This window comes from Manis javanica, chromosome X, assembly GCF_040802235.1.
Source record: "Manis javanica isolate MJ-LG chromosome X, MJ_LKY, whole genome shotgun sequence".
Lineage (NCBI taxonomy): Eukaryota > Metazoa > Chordata > Mammalia > Pholidota > Manidae > Manis > Manis javanica.
This window is the reverse complement of record NC_133174.1, coordinates 34,076,841-34,093,240: the sequence shown is the minus strand read 5'-3', so window position 1 is coordinate 34,093,240 and position 16,400 is coordinate 34,076,841. Positions and strand designations below refer to the sequence as shown.

Genomic DNA, 16,400 nt, shown 5'->3' with positions numbered 1-16,400 from the left:
ATTACAAAAAATCCTGTTCTGTGTTCCAAAGTAACACCATCTTCATCTTTCATTACAAATACTTACGGTACCAGAGTGAACTGTCAAAATGTTCAATGATTACATAAAACTAGCAGCAAAAAGTATCTAGAAATCTGTTGTGTGCAAATAGTTTTCTTCCTAACTATTATTCCCATGGTCTCAAATAAATTTCAGAATCTAGGCATCTCAAAACCAGCAGGGGATGGCAACGAAAAAAATTACATCTTACAATCTTCAGGCAAGAGCACTTTATTTTCACCTCTAGTAATGAACCACAATTGGTAACAACAAAGGAGACTGTGCAGCTCAACTTTTTATTTTAATAAAATATGCACAGCACATGCAGTGCTAGCATCTAAACTAATACAATAAGCAATTACTAAAGCTACAGTGACTTGAGGTTCAATGTTTACATTCAGCAAGTTTAAATCCAATCTTGTGATTTTTGAAACCTTAACTGAAAATATTGCTTGCTGATAAAACTTGCTCAAATGCTATTGCTGAATGTACAAGTCACTGATTATGCCAATACAACAAAGATAACCACATGTTTGAGGATTGCAATGTGCCAGACATTCACTGAAAAAAAAAAAACACACAACTAAACAAAACTCACGCAACAAACATCTGAGCATCTGGACACTTCATATCAAGTGTTTTGAAGTGTTTCATTATCTTAAGACAAGTGTATCAAAACCTTGGCATGATTTAATTTCAAGTCGCCAATTTTGTTTTTACTAACATCAGAAAGTTATGGCTACACTGCCAATGCCGGGTCTGCTTAATTTGACTTAAGAGTTTAATATGACTTAACATTAAAAGCTCACACTACCCCGAAATATATAATTTCACGCATACGGTGACATTCAACATTCAAGTGCCAGTGTTTTTGTACTGTCTTTTGGTCAAGTTTCTTTAAACTTTCAAAGAATCACTTTTAGGCTTACAAAAATAAATATTTGTCAAAATGTTCAATAAATATTACATAAAACTAGCAGCAAAAAGTATCTAGAAATCTGTTGTGTGCAAATAGTTTTCTTCCTAACTATTATTCCCATGGTCCCAAATAAATTTTAGAATCTAGTCCCATCCCCTTCCTAGACAAGCTGCGTTCAACCATCTCCGAGACAAAATAAGATTGGAAGTTTAAGGACACGCACACAAGACATATATATAAAATTCTCTGAATGTGCAATAAAAGAAGTACTTTGTAAAAAGTTATGGGCAAAATGTACAAGGGCCTAAACCTAGACTAATTGAAATAGCACCATAACAAATGACCTCAATACTGTCAAGTGCACCTACTTAATAAAAGTTTTAGAACAAGGCACAATACACTTGAAAATCTATTGCACTTTAGGAAATTTTTGCCATCTTCCTATGCCACTATATAAAGATGGAGCGTTTTCATCACTGCATTCTGGCCACAAAATTAGCACAGAATTCGAAGTGGCAGAGGCATTTTAGTGGTGGACAATGCTCATCTTTGGCCAGATTTAGCATAAACAGACTATAAATACAATGGAAACCTATGCAACTAAAACTGACTAAAACTGCACTATATAGCAGAATTGACACCTTGTGCAGTTATGTACATATTTCCAACCTGTGTGATCTCAAAGATTTCAGTTTGTTACTCTTCTGGAGCCATTTTTATAAAGTCTATAGTAAGCCAGTTTAACATCTCAACGCAGCTTTAACAGAGTAATGTGAATCGGCATTTAAAATAAAGCCTGCTGCATTAATTCTTCCTGTTCATACCCTCTTGACCAAAAAACATCAACACTAGCATGCGTTATTAGACCAAAAATCTTCCAAGGCCCAAATGAGGGCTGGTCATTGCTGTGGTCAGCCATTCTACCATTTAAATTTCTTTATGGCAGGCATTTAAAAAGTCTAAGTAGATGAATTCTCCTAAAACCCTATTTCAAGTTATCAGACCTTTAAACTTTCCCTGTAATAGTATGCCCACATTTGGCTAGCTCATCATGATCTGCCTAAACATTGAAAGAGGAATTGCTGTATTTACTTGCATTAACTTTGAAAACAGTGCTTTGAATGTATGCATGTATCCATACATCACTTCATCATGACTGGAATGGCTTGTTTAAAGACTATCAGGTTCTAAATACCTATCCAGGATAGAGTGAGCAAATCAGAACTTTAACTTAATACAGTTTGCCACATTAGAAACTAATTTTATTAATATGCTTCAAGACATTTGTTGTTTGTTTTCCCCCAATCTGCAAGTATCAAAAAGCCCTAATGCAGGCTACCACTTAAGTTTTTTCCTTATAGTATTTATGGATGAATCGATGATTCCTGTTAAGTTGATCACACCTGTGTGCCAAGGTTTGATTTTAGCCCAAGTTCAGTAAATGTATTTTGTCAAAACAATTGGTATCTTGAGCATTACTGAGCCAACAGGACATCAAAATAAAAAGTTGTCTAAAGTTAAAGGCACAGTACATTAACAAACAAATGATCCTCAGTCACAAAATTATAAATGCAGTTTGGGATGGGGGTTGGCGGGAGGGGAGTTAATCCAAACTACAGCAATGAAGTCTTCAAACCACCTTCTTCTGAACAGGGCTGCTGATTGTTCCTTTCATCTCTTCATGTGACCTTGAGCTCCCTTAAAAAAAAAATTTCAGTGGAGAATCACAGCTGGTAATGTACTGCGAGTTCTTGAAGCTACACAAGGTATAGTCTGGCTAAGTTACATGTGGTTTCCATATTAGCTTGTTTGGCAGGGTGACCTACTGCAAGGCAGGTTCAGTTACCCCACCAGTCAACCCCCTGGGAGTTGTAATTTCCTCCATATCCATCACTGTTGTAAAAGCCTCCATAGCCACCTAATGAGAGATTTAAAAAAAGAGAAAAAATGAATTAAGTCACTGCTGTTAAAAACAACCTTTCCCTTCTTTAAGTACTGTGATGTAAAATTAAGAAAAAGTATCTACAGGGCTGAACTTCCCCTCTTAAAAAGACGGCTGAAAGGAAAAAACCCTTCCCAAAGACACACAGTGAAAACTCAGCATTACCTCCACCAAAGCCCCTGCTGCCGCCATGGCCGCCTCCACCACTGCGACCGCTGCTGGCTCGGCTGCTGCTGAAGCTGGAACTGCTGGCCCCGCTGCTTTGCCGATAGTCTCTGGCACCAAATCCTCCACTGAATCTACTACTACGAGGATACAATGTGTTGGTTCACACCAAGATGAAATTCTACTCACTACCCCAATTCCCAATGACCAAAAAAATCAACTTTTTTTGATTTTTCAATTCCAACCATTCCCCAACAAGCCCTATTTTTTCCCTAACAGTAATTTTTAAGGGCCTTAATGATTATTATTTCTTACCCAGAGGATCTGGGCAGTCTAAGAAAATTAAGCTTGTTAAATACTTGGAAATTCCCTTTGGACACAGCACCCATCCCCCCTTCACCATAAACCACTTGTACCTCACCTCTTAGATCGTCCACGACTGCTACCCTTGTAGTGGTGTTCGTAAGCCATGTTTTCTAACCAAGATGGCACTTCTTGTTTAGCTTCAACAAGAAGATCCAACAAATCCTTTGTAATATTTACGTTCCTCTCGTTAAAGAATGAGGTGGCAAGGCCTAAAACAGTCCCAAAAAGCATGCAAATTAAGGCTTTCCATTAAGTAGCAGAGTATTCTTACTTTCCTATGCAGAACATTAAGTAAAATACTAAAAAAAATGACAATTCGCTATTTAACCAACTCAAAATTCTTTGAACAAAACCTGACTTTTCTGTCACTTCTACTGCTGAATTACATTTTTGCTGCATTCCTTGAAAATAGTTCTTAAAGATCCTGAGAAGTTCTTTGCTGCATTAGATGACACTAGAAAATAGACACCCAAACCATCAAATAACCAAACACTTACCAAGGTTTCCTACCCGTCCTGTACGGCCAATGCGATGTACATACTCTTCAATATCACTTGGCAAGTCAAAATTGATAACATGTTTCACATTTGAAATGTCAAGTCCTCTTGCTGCTACCTGGAAAATAACTATTGTTATATACTGCCCACTTAAAGCCAGTAGCTGAACATGAACTTGACAATGAGATTGTATTATACATACTGCTGTAGCCACTAGAATTGGGCTTTTTCCTGAGCGGAACTGGTGAAGGGCCTCTTCTCGATCTCTCTGAGATCTGTCTCCATGGATACTGGTACAAGCATATCCTTCATGGTATAAGAAATCTTCCAGAGAATCTGCACCCTTTTTGGTCTCCACAAACACTAAAGTCAGTGAATCCTTGCCTAAATTTGAAAAATTATAAAGTTCTGGTCACTAGTAGTGGTTTAGTTCTCTTTTACTCTGTAAGCACGCAAATAGAGGCAATTAAAATAGATTTTAACTGAATGTTTTGAATGGGGAGAAAAAGCAATAAAGGTGATCTAAATAGATTCTCATTACCTAAGCCACCAGAGTGACACCAAAATTATTCATATTTTTACCTGTTGCATTTAGAAGGTCAAGCAGAAATGATCGTTTGTCTGCCTCTTCCACCCAAACTACTTTCTGTGTGATGTTCTCAGAGGTAGAACCAACTCTTCCTACAGCCAAAAAGATATATTCATCCAAGAAATCACGAGCAAGCATCTGAAAGAAAAAAAAATCATTAATCTACTGAGAAAGTTCCTGAGAAAATCAATTTGCAGTATCAAGTATACCTGTATGGAAAAAAAGAATACCTGTATTTCCTTAGGGAAAGTAGCACTGAACATCATAGTGTGGCGGACTCCTTTTGGTGGCATAGTATCTTGTTCAACTATTCTGCGGATTTGAGGTTCAAACCCCATATCCAACATCCGATCTGCTTCATCCAACACCAAGTATCTATCATAAGAAAGATTCAGTTTAGAATTTAAGAAAAAATATGTAAGTATAGCAGCATCCATTAACTACAATTACATACTCACTCAGGTAAACACACACACCACACGCTCTGACACATGTACATGGGATTTTTGCCACTATATAAATCACCCAAGATCACACAACCAAATTGGCCCTTACTACTTGACTCTGTCCCACAGTCTGATCATTTTCAGCTTCTACAGTGACTAAAAATGTCACTGATTTTTCAACATTAAAATTACAATAAGCAAACGTTTTGGAAGTTATAAGACTAAAACAAATCACTTCTCAATTCTGTAATTTAGACAATGCTAGTTAAGTACCACAGAACTGTGGCCGTTAATTCAAAAAATGTTACATTCCATACATTTAAAAATTAACATACTTGCAGAAGTCTAATCCAATCTTTCCTCTTTCCATCATATCCACTAGACGCCCCGGAGTTGCTACTAGTAAGTGGCATCCACGTTCCAAGTCTCGGATCTGCTGACCAATATCAGCACCACCATAAACCACACAAGGACGAACTCTAGATCGGTATGAAAACTATAAGCAAAGAAATTTTATCAGCTTCAAGACCAACATGTTGACATGGTCATTAAACATTTCTTTAGAATTAATGAGAAAGCCAATAATCACTGAAATGCATACTTACTTTCCTGGCTTCCTCATAGATCTGTACTGCCAATTCTCTAGTTGGTGCTAATACCAAGGAGATTGGGTATTGCTTGCGGCGCCCATACCGTCCATTTTCCTAAGAAATAACTTGTAAATTAAACTCTCAGCATCCTTTTTAAAGGGTTTATTATAACATAATTCCCCCCTTCTGTAATTTATGGATTAACACCTGAAAACTGCTATTAGATGGGTTGAAATCAAGTCTTAGTATCATCTAGAAAGCTCTCCCAACAGCTACCTACAACGTTCTAGAGCAATTTCCCATTTTATAAATACTTACCTTCATGGCCCTCAAAGCCTCGCCTGGACCATCCGAATAAATCTGACTCAAGATGGGCAAGAGAAATGCTGCAGTTTTTCCAGATCCTGTTTGAGAAAGAGTATTTGTTCAATTACAGAAAAACATGCTTTTATTATTTTTGAATAAATATTGGCAGGTGAGCATTTTTTAACTGCCCTGTTATTAGTTAATTAGTAATTCTACTTTATGCCTAAATAAATGTTCTGAAGATTAACAGCTAAGTTAAAAATACCAAGAAGTGAACTCTTTGGTCCATCTGAACAGGAGTTAGTAAACTAAGGCACAGCCTATTTAACTTTGGAAATAAAGCTTTCATGGAATACAGCCATGTCCAGTAATTTACAGGTCAGCTACAGTTGCTTTCCCACTACAGCGTGCTAAGTAGTTGCAACAGAGACCATGTAGCCCATAAAACCAAGTCTGTTTTGTTTCTTTACAGAAAAAGTATACCAAACTCTGATCAGTAACAATGTAGTATTCACTTCTTTCCATTTGTGTTTGTAAAAAGAGCATGAATTTTGCCTCAGAAGTGGTGTCAATTTCAATTTCTTAACACTTCCTTGTAGGTACTGTATATTGATAATATACAAAGTTTGACATTCTCACTCTTCCATAGGGAAAGATACCAAATGACTCAAGTGCTATGTTATTTTTAATGGGGGGAATTTCACCACCCACTTTCAAACTGGTCAAACACACAGATATAGTAAAGTATGTATTCAATTCAGAGGTTAACTTTCTCGTTTCCCAAAAGACAGGAGGTGCTCCTTTAAATACCGAGGCACCTTTTTCTCAGCCACATTCCCATGGATCACAGGCTGTTCTCCTTTCTTATTCCAGATACAATGTTAAAGTGCTAACTTTCCCACCTTTACAATCACAATAATTTTACCCCTTTTACAGCAGCATCAGGCTGATGACTTTCTATAGGCTTCCCCAAAATGCCCTAATGAAAGGTTCCAAAAATCTAAGACAAGAGATACCACCAACTACTTACTCCTTACCTGTACCAAAGTTTATCAGTCAGGCTACACATACAGGACTCAAGCTTCCCCATCAAACTCAGATCTGTGCATTTTTTTCTTGGTACTAGTTTTATAAGAGCAAGCGCAGTTAAGGTATACTTGATAATTTTTTTTTATCAAGTGAGCTTACCTGTTTGGGCACAAGCCATCAAGTCTCTTTTCTCTTTGATAATAGGAATGGCATGCTTCTGCACTGGAGTCGGGCGAGTGTAGCGAGTAAGCTCAATGTTTCCCATAATAATTTCTCCCATCTCAACATCACTGAACTGTCAAGAAATTCAACATTGTTAAAATAGCTAGAAAAAGTATTTGGAGCCATTTTATTTTAAACTGATAATGGAAAACAAATTGCTAGTTTATACTTTAGTGTACAGTTGCTTTAAGTAAAAAATTTTGCTACATTTTGAATAAAATCAAACCCCTAATCTTACTCTACACTGGACAAGTTCTGGGTTCTTCCTATGTTTGACCCATTTTCTATTTCAAATTATTAATGGTGACATTGAACTCAATCTCTCCTTTTCCACAAACCAATGAGGTAGGTTTCTAAAGTAACTTTAATGATTTGTTAAAATAAAGTAGGCATGGTTTATATATGCCTTTAGGAAGCCCATCTCATTTTGATGTGCTGTGAAAACACTTATACTTACTTCCCTCTATGTCTTAAATCGTCAAGCAAAAATACTTACACTTTCAATGTGTGGAGGACAGTTGTTACCTGTTGCCTCAACTGGAATGTCATCATATTTCTCAAAATTAATCCCAGTGTTGCCTCCAGAAAAGAGTTCCCTGAAAACAAAGATTGGTAAGTTTGCTAGCATACTATCTAATAAGACTTTGTTGCAACAGACACACATTTCAAATACTTACTGCTCTAAGCGTTCACTTGGTGGGAGTGGTTTTGACCAATCATCTTCATCTGATTTGTCACACCAGCGACTATTTCCACCACGTTCAAATTTGCCAAATCCACTTCTGTCACCACGGCTGCCAATGCCATCATAGTCACCCCGTCCACGATCATCAAACCTGAACAGCATAAGCAGTTTATCAGAATCATACCATTTAACCGTTATCAGATTCCTACCACTATTTTAGAACTGTACCTAGGAAAAAAATGTATCATTCATTATGGCTAACTTCAAGAATGTTAATAGTCCAATTCTGGCTTATTCTTATTTGACAAATAAAGCCCTCTATATAACATTTATGTAACTTTATTTTCTAAAATCAGTACACTCCTTTATTTCTATAAAATTATACAGCCTGCACAGGCTTCATACATGCTGAAATAAGAATCAACTCATGTACTTGAAATCATGGAGCTTAAACTTTTTTTTTTGAGCTTAAACTTTTGAGGTTCTCATCCAAATGTATTTAATGTAAGGAAAAGAGGGAAAAAAAAAGCACACCATTCAATTGTCCCAGTTTATACTAGGATGTCATTTAAAGGACAATTCACCTGTGTGACAGACTTTGGGTAAAAGTTAAAAAATAATCCTTACCTGAATTAGGATGTTTTTAGAGTTTTAGGCATGTTTGCGAAATATCAGAACACACAGGACTAACCACAGCTATTAGGCACATGAGGTCAGTTCACCACAATTGCGTAATCAAAAATAGAAGGTGTTGAAAATTGTCATATAGAAGACTATCCACAAAAATCTCAACCAAAGTAGGCCCTGCACTAGATACTCTTTTGAAACAGAATATGTAAAACTAGAAAAATGTAACAGTAACTGACTGCATTATGCCCACGTATTAAATCCTTACCCCCACCTAATTTCTATGTAACAAGTTCAATTCAGTAAAGACCTCTCACAGCTAAGAAAATGCAATTAAATAGACATACTACATAACATCCAAATAAGTAGTCTATTAAGGTGAAAATATGCTTAATGGCCGGTGTACAAGCATTAGGACTTAATCAAATTAAAGACCAATTCCTAAATTGCTAATATTTTACATATGTAAGGTGCGAAGAGATCACTTACCTTCCCCTTGGTCCACTCCCACGATCACTGAAGAAACTAGACTTCCCTCTTGAATCATTACGAGATCCAAAACTGCTGTATGCATCCTTATCTTTACTAGAACTCCACCCTGAACTGTCTTTATCATAGAATCCTTCAACAAAGCACAAACCCATTTTATTGTATTAATTAAAAATCGGAATACATTAACATGATTCTTATGTTTCTGAATTTGAAGCCCTCCACTGTTTCTTATCTCTGTGGACTGGATGCACAGTGGAAATATTCCTATCTCAGCACTCGAAGAAGACCAACAAGAGCTGGTTTACACTGGCACACACAATTTTTTGGTACCTTTCTCTGCACAAGAAAAAACTGTATACTAAACCAAGCAATCTGACAGTTTGAATGAAAACCAGCTCTAAAAGGTTAACAGCTTTGCCTGTAACATGATTATGGTATTAGTACACGTCAACCACAATTTAATTTCCATTCATTTTATAGACGTGAATGAGTTTACTAAGGAATAGTTCCATTTGTCTCAACTGTTTCCTAGAGATGATATTTATTTGAAACATTAAGAGTATCATTACTTGGTTTAACAGTTATTTTTTAGTTTCAATAATAAATAAAGAGTTTAAGAACAGTGCTCTATTCACATGAGATACACACTGTCAGATGAAAATCAGGAATACCTAGAAAAAAGAAAATCTTCAGCCCTACACTCCTAGTGTGGACAGGTTCCTAGGGTACAGCACAGCTATAAACATTGAGTAAGAGGGGATAAAAGGTATAAATTAGCCTGGACAGGTTTGAAGAGATGTAGAGGATTTAGCTAGCTTCAGCGACATTAACTATACATCATTTCCAAGTTAATTAAGTTACTTTCCTCCTGCCTTATGCCTCTACCATTAGCCAGCCAGGTGATCAAAAAAGCCTTAGCTAAAAATAGTTGAGTTAGATTTCTGAGACCTCTTTCAGCTCTAAAACCTGATACTCACTTCTCACTTCCTTTGATTCCTGTCACTGCAACTAAGGAGAAAAAGCACTAAATATACTTGGGGGTCTATTTCAGTTAGTACATTCTAAAGAATAATGAGGGAACCCATGATGATAAAGATAAACTCTGAAATGACTAAAATGAATGATACAAAGAACCCAGAAATTACAAGAGATTTTATATCTATGTACTGCCAGGGACAGTGAAGCCAATACAGAGGATACATGGGTATGGAAGAATGATAGCAAAACTATGTGCTCCTGAGGACTCTCCACCCTTCCAATTCTGCCTTCTTTACCAGTAACCTCCTCCCCTTCTTGACTTAGTTTTCCTGACCTTCCCTTTTCCTCCAAATCCCAGATCACCTATTTTGTGGAATATATAGTATCTAAACAGTTGTCCCCATAATGAGACATCTATGAGTTTTCTACCACTACACGTTGTAAACAATGGGAAAAGACAAAGTATTGTGATACATGTCTGACAAAACCTTTCAAATGAAGCAGTTAAGGCAAGGAGATGCAACCAGAGAATCACTCCCAAGTTTACTTGTTAATTATTCTGCAATAACCCCATCTTTGTTTTGGCACTCCTGTAAGATAGAAATAACTGTGTTATCACCTTGCATTTGCTTTACATAGTAGAGTGCCTACCCATCTTTCTCAAATTGATATCATGCTGTGAATAATTACACAGATCAAGCACAAGGCTAGTGAAATTGTACAAAATCATGCCCTTGGCCTCATTAGAATTCCACATAGAAAAGGCAGAATTTCCCAGTGATGTTAGACGAGTTTTTCAGAGTAAGCCCTAATATGTGAACCAGTTACAACGGAAGCAGAGGAGAGCACATGTTTACATACTTCCAAATGTGCCTCATTTTCCCTAGGCTCCAACTTCTAAAGCACTGCAACAATTTAAGTCTACAAAGTTGCTTAAAGGATTTATTTACCTTTAGTAGCTTCTCTGTTCCTTAAGTGAGGAGGAATATAGCGCCCTTCTGAAAGAAATAATGTAAAAATAAACACCAAAACTTCAAAAAGCTTTTTACCAAGATTTGTGCTATTAAAAATTAGTCCTAGAAAATTAAAAAATCTGTAGCCTTCCAGTCTGTGAGAAGGGGAAAAAAATAAATCTACTTTTACTTTAAACAGTTACTGCTTCTTTTAAGACCTTTAAAGGGAGAGGACACATTTTGTAAACAAAAATGACTTGGAACCTAGCAATTGAAATTCACAAATAATTTAACTTGCCCCGTGTGGTTAATGCAATTTTTTAAAAGGCCTGCTATAATTTCAGAGGACTATCATAAAACAAAAAGTTACATTAAGTTATTACTTTAACAACCTGAAAAACTACTGTGTAATAAATAAATCATGCAATTAGCCACTAAGAGTGCTTTTTGTTTCTATCATTGTAAGTTTTAAAACACAGACTATCTATACATACACAGAAAAACTGCAAAGGGGAAGATTTCAAGGAATTGAGAGTTTTAACTCGGGCTTGCTAAATTTAAAGAAAGTCAACTGTTTTGCATGCAGGCAAGAATACAGCATTGACATAGCAAATAATGCATACATACCAAGTAAGGTTGACTCGCTTTATTACTAATAAATCTGCAATTTAACTTGCTTTTTCACTTCTGGATTAAATTAAATATTAAAGATCTCTATTAGGATAATCAATTCCTAAAAGATTCTCAGCATGGCAAATAAAGTGAAATTTAAAACAAATACCAAATAACTTTGTGCCCAAAGAGGCCCTTCTTACCTATGAGGACACACCATTTACTATGTAACACACAGTGCTTTCAGACCCTACAGCCTGAACTAATTATTTTTTTGGTTAATAGGTAAGAAAAGACCTGAAGCAAATCTATTACCAAATAATAAACCAAGATCCCTATACTGTTAATACTAATTTCTAACCTGTCTCCAAAACACCCCTCTTAAAATGAAATAAACTTTTAAAAAAATATTTGACTTTTCAAAATAATGATGTAACAATTTATCATTTAAAATCCTAACCACCACCCCAAGATTCAGGATAGCCTTGTTCTATTAGTAAGTCTCATGTTCGAGGGCAAGGAATAGCAGTAGCTAATGAATGTCAATGTGCCCTTTATTGAGTTTAATTCTAGTAAATTCACTCCAATAGGGATAAACACATCCCCACCACCTCTAAGCTGGGTTCAGGATTGCTTAATTTAAATATAATTTGTGTGTTGCATAACGTTCCTTCTAATGATTGTTTTTATTCAAGAAAAACCAGTCCCTATTATTAACAAAAGGCTACAATGCTTTTAAGTACTACATATTTCTACATAAAGCTGAATACTAATTCTTTACACAGTAAAGATTTAGGAGAAATTCTTAAATTTTAAATAAGGCATGAAACGTTAAGGTATTAAAGCTCTAATATTCAGTAAATTCATAAAATGTTGTACTTACTGCTGGCTGTAGTTCCTCCACTCTGATTATCTGAAGAGTTCAGGTCTAGGCCAGCAAACTAGAAAGAGAGTTAAATGGTTAGCAGCCTGTGTGCTCACATTAAATTACAGTAAGAGAAAACTAGTCCTGCCCTCCCGCATTTACCACCTCTAGTTGCTGCCTGCCTCACAGAGCTAATGTGAAACACTTAACGTGACAATAGGCTTTTAAGACCGTAAAATTCAAAAAAAAAAACAACAAAAGGCACCATGGATTCTGGATCCAAATTTAAGTCATTCATTCAAAGTGAATTTTCATTGTTAACATTTTCCATAGTCAAAGCAAGAAGTTAAAATTGTTTTTACATGTCTATTTTATATTTAATTAAACATTTTAATGTGTCTTTAGGCAAAGGATTCATTTTATAGCTCCAATCTATTTTGCAGATGTTTCCAATGCCACCAACTTTCCACTTGAATTTTAAATCTACAAAGGACACCTGAAAACATCAGAACAAAATTAACCATTCCTTAGTTCCTTTATCCCTCAGTATCACACAAGTATTTTTAATTGATAGCACTCTTAAAAAATTAATATATCCATCACTTGGCAGCACTATGTTATTTAAGCACAACCCTGTGATGTAGGTACCTATTCTCCCATTTTCATGACTGAGAAATTCAGAGAAGACATGGCACAACTGGCATTCAAGGCTCTTAAAGAGTAGGACACCTTTTACTGCCTTCTAAACTCCATTTCTGCCCACCTTACTCTGATAACTGAAGCCTCAAATTCTACAAAAAGACCTACCTTCCCGTTCATCGCATTGTGTAACAACGAACCAGATAATACTTAAAAGTGGTAAGGAAAAAAAAACTACAGATGCTAGAAGAAACTTTGTAAAGCTATATATATATACAAAAATAACCAAGTCCCAATACTCTTGCTACATGTTTTTCAAGGGCAATGCTACACTTTAAGTCCTTTGTTAAAAGCTCAAGATGAAACTGTCACATTGAAAAAAAAAAAAAAAACCAAAACAGGTGCTAGAAGAACCTTTGTAAAGCTATATATATATATATATATATAAATAACCAAGTCCCAATACTCTTGCTACATGTTTTTCAAGGGCAATGCTACACTTTAAGTCCTTTGTTAAAAGCTCAAGATGAAACTGTCACATTGAAAAAAAAAAAAACAAAATAGGTGCTAGAAGAAACTTTGTAAAGCTATATATTTTTCAAGAGCAATGCTATACTTTAAGTCCTCTGTTAAAACCTCAAGATGAAACTGTCACATGGCAAAAATAAATAAATAAATAAAACCAAACAGGTGCTAGAAGAAACTTTGTAAAGCTATAACCAAGTCCCAATACTCTTGCTACATGTTTTTCAAGGGCAAGCTATACTGTCAGTCCTTTGTTAAAAGCTCGAGATGAAACTGTCGAATCGCAAGCGCTATCATCAATGGAGTCTGAAAATTGGAAGTAGAAGCTCAATATTAAAAGAAGAGTGAGAACCCTAAGACTTTTTACGTACTTTTTTTTAGTATCGTTGATATACAATCTTATGTTGGTTTCAAATGTACAACAAAGTGGTTCAAGTTACACGGTTATGTCAACAAATTATCAAATCCTCACCTCTGTTAGTGCAGTTACTATCCATCAATTTAGAAAGTCTATTACAATATAAGACTACATTCTTATGTAATTCATTTTCATAATTTCTATTAGCAAAAACGCTGCCATGCATGCGTTCTGCAGTTCGTCATCTCAACCGACTGATGCTTTAATCCCAACAGAAACAAAAACTTTCCTTTTGCACTTGTTTTATTAATTTTACACTTGACAATATTAACTATAAAAAACATTTTAAGGATACTGTAAAATGTTAGGATTACATTGTCCCAATTTTCTCAGTTGTGAATTGGCTTGCTGCTTAATTCTAACGACTCTGCTGCAAACTGTTTTCGCATTACATCAATTACAATCTTAAATAAAGTTGATTCCCGCCTAGTATCTTAAAAACGGCACCACCTATACAGAAAACGTTCAAACTGGGGGATAGATTGTGCTCCTGATAACCAGGTTTCCTAAGTGCTCCATTCAACATACGACTTTGTCAGCAGTTTGGAGGATTTAACATAATCGATTCACTAATGGAAAAAAATGCTCCCAAAGTAACAAATCGTTAAATCCCTATTAGTATATTACATATCACCACATTGTAATTAATTTGTTACTAAACTTCCTTTCACGATATTCTGGAGTTCGTGGAAGGCAAAAAGTAAGGCTTCAAACATCCCACTTAAGAGCTCATCCTTAGTGTGGGGCCACCGCTTAAGAGGGATGCAGACTTCTGGCCACACAAGCCTAAAATCTCTCCCCTCTCCTCTGCCCTCAAACCCTTAGAGACTCCAGTTAACAGACCCGGAGCCTCTGACCAGTTTCAAAATTATACTCCACAGGCAGCAACAAGTCAACAACAAAACTGTTTATTTCCTCCAAGCCACATTCCGAGCTATTTTTCCTTTGGCCGATTCCTGGATCAAACGTCACTAACATAAGGATACTCATACAACCCGTGGCGCCACCCAAAAAACGAGCAGCCCTCGGCTAAATCGCAGTGACTAGCCGAGTAAAAGGCCGCACCGGGTCCCTAACCACCCCGATGTCTCCCAGCAGAGTTCAACCTCTTTATCTCTAGCGCCCAGAGCCAGCGAGCAGGCAGCGGCCCATTACTACCTCCCCGCCCCCCACTTCTCCCCGAATCTCCTGCGTCACAAAACTTTCCACTCCGGAAACGAGGCCTCACCGGCCACGGCGCCGGGCCTCTCACCGCCTTGCGAAACCGAGCTGGAGGGAAAGGCCTGCGGAAGGAAGCCCGGGAAGTACAAGATGCCCATTCCATCCTCCTTTCCAGGCCCTCGCCGGCCCGGGGCCCGCTGGCACGGGCGTCTCCTGCTAGTGAGCTACAGCACCGCCCAGCACCACACAAAGGAGGTCGTCGCCATTACCCCGTGTGAAGGCCATCCCCCGCACCGCCCCCTCCCACATTCCAAGGCCGCCTTCCCCCCCACCCCCCACCCCCGCTCACGCGCGCACACACCAAGGTGGCCGGATTTCTCGGACAGGAATCCGGACAGCACACACAATAAAGTCCGACGCTCTCAAGCCCAAAAGGGTTCCCACTCGCTCAACGGCCGCGCCGCACACAACCCCCCCCCCCACCCCGACCTCGCCCCGCACCACCCATGGGTCACTAATTAGTCTAGGTTCGCGCGTGCGCGTGTGAGCGCGAACGCGCGCCCCTCCCCCTCCGCCCGCCAGCACACACGCACACACAAAAGCCGCCATTGTGCTCAACCCGGGGACAATACCACGGGCCAAGCCGGAGCCCCGGCACAAGCGACAGCCACAGCCAGCATTCCTGCCACCTTCTCGTTCTCCTAAAGCCCTGGCGCACTGACACTCGCCAGCCCGAGGTACCCAGAATTGGGAACTGAGGGTGCCAGTTAGCGCTGCGCCACAAGCCACCTCAGGTCAGGGAATGAATTCAGGCAGGAACCACCCCAGCAGGCTCACTGCAGCTCACCTGCTGGTCCAGCCCGAGCGCATTTTCCACCGCCACATGACTCATCCCTGAAGAGTACCGAGAACTCGGGAGTCTTCCGCTGCTGAGCAAGTGTGTTTGGTTCACCGCGAATATCCTCTCACGAGAGAACTGCGGCTCAGGAGCGCACGACGCGGCCACGGATCTTATATACCCACTCGACTGACCACTACGTCAGCACGTAGGACGTGCACCCTCCCTCTCACACCCGCACTCCTCCTGCCGCGGAGACTTCTGCCTAGCTACTGAGCACCCCTTCAGTCATAACCTCGCGAGATATTCTCGCCTGTCCAGTCCCCGGCTTCTCATACCTTGGAGCTCTGAGAGCCAAATGCTGTCCAATGCGTCTGGGCTTCACTTTCCCTGCGTTCCGCTAATAACCTACCTTGTCTTGGGAGTTCTCCGCGACAGTTGGTCGCCTCCCGCTTTCCACCAGCTAGGAGTCCTTAAAATTTTACGTAGGTCTCTCC

The 16,400-nt window shown here is 38.3% G+C and overlaps 1 protein-coding gene across 2 annotated transcripts; it reads right to left on the bottom strand.

The window, feature by feature from the left end:
• Positions 1 to 254: 254 nt before the first annotated feature.
• DDX3X (DEAD-box helicase 3 X-linked) lies at positions 255 to 16,070 on the bottom strand. 2 transcript variants are annotated; one of them, XM_017652507.3, is made up of 17 exons: positions 15,913 to 16,070; positions 12,341 to 12,398; positions 10,843 to 10,890; positions 8,912 to 9,044; positions 7,788 to 7,946; positions 7,607 to 7,706; positions 7,048 to 7,183; positions 5,872 to 5,957; positions 5,569 to 5,667; positions 5,299 to 5,459; positions 4,748 to 4,892; positions 4,511 to 4,655; positions 4,131 to 4,312; positions 3,929 to 4,046; positions 3,487 to 3,640; positions 3,066 to 3,205; positions 255 to 2,876 (listed from the first exon to the last, which is right to left on the bottom strand). In XM_017652507.3, exons 1-17 carry the CDS (start codon positions 15,955 to 15,957, stop codon positions 2,797 to 2,799), a joined length of 1,989 nt encoding a protein of 662 aa, XP_017507996.1. In that variant the 5' UTR covers positions 15,958 to 16,070; the 3' UTR covers positions 255 to 2,796. The 2 variants fall into 2 exon arrangements, with proteins under 2 accessions (XP_017507996.1, XP_017507995.1); XM_017652506.3 differs by having other exon boundaries at positions 3,066 to 3,202.
• Between the last annotated feature and the right edge of the window lie 330 nt (positions 16,071 to 16,400).

Coding starts and splice junctions, on each gene's coding strand:
- DDX3X (XM_017652507.3), bottom strand. CDS start 15,957: ATGAGTCATGTGGCGGTGGAAAATGCGCTCGGGCTGGACCAGCAG. Junction 7,184..7,606: donor GTCCTCCACACATTGAAAGT/GTAAGTATTTTT, acceptor ATTTCTTGACAG/TTCAGTGATGTTGAGATGGG. Junction 5,460..5,568: donor TCTATGAGGAAGCCAGGAAA/GTAAGTATGCAT, acceptor CTTTGCTTATAG/TTTTCATACCGATCTAGAGT.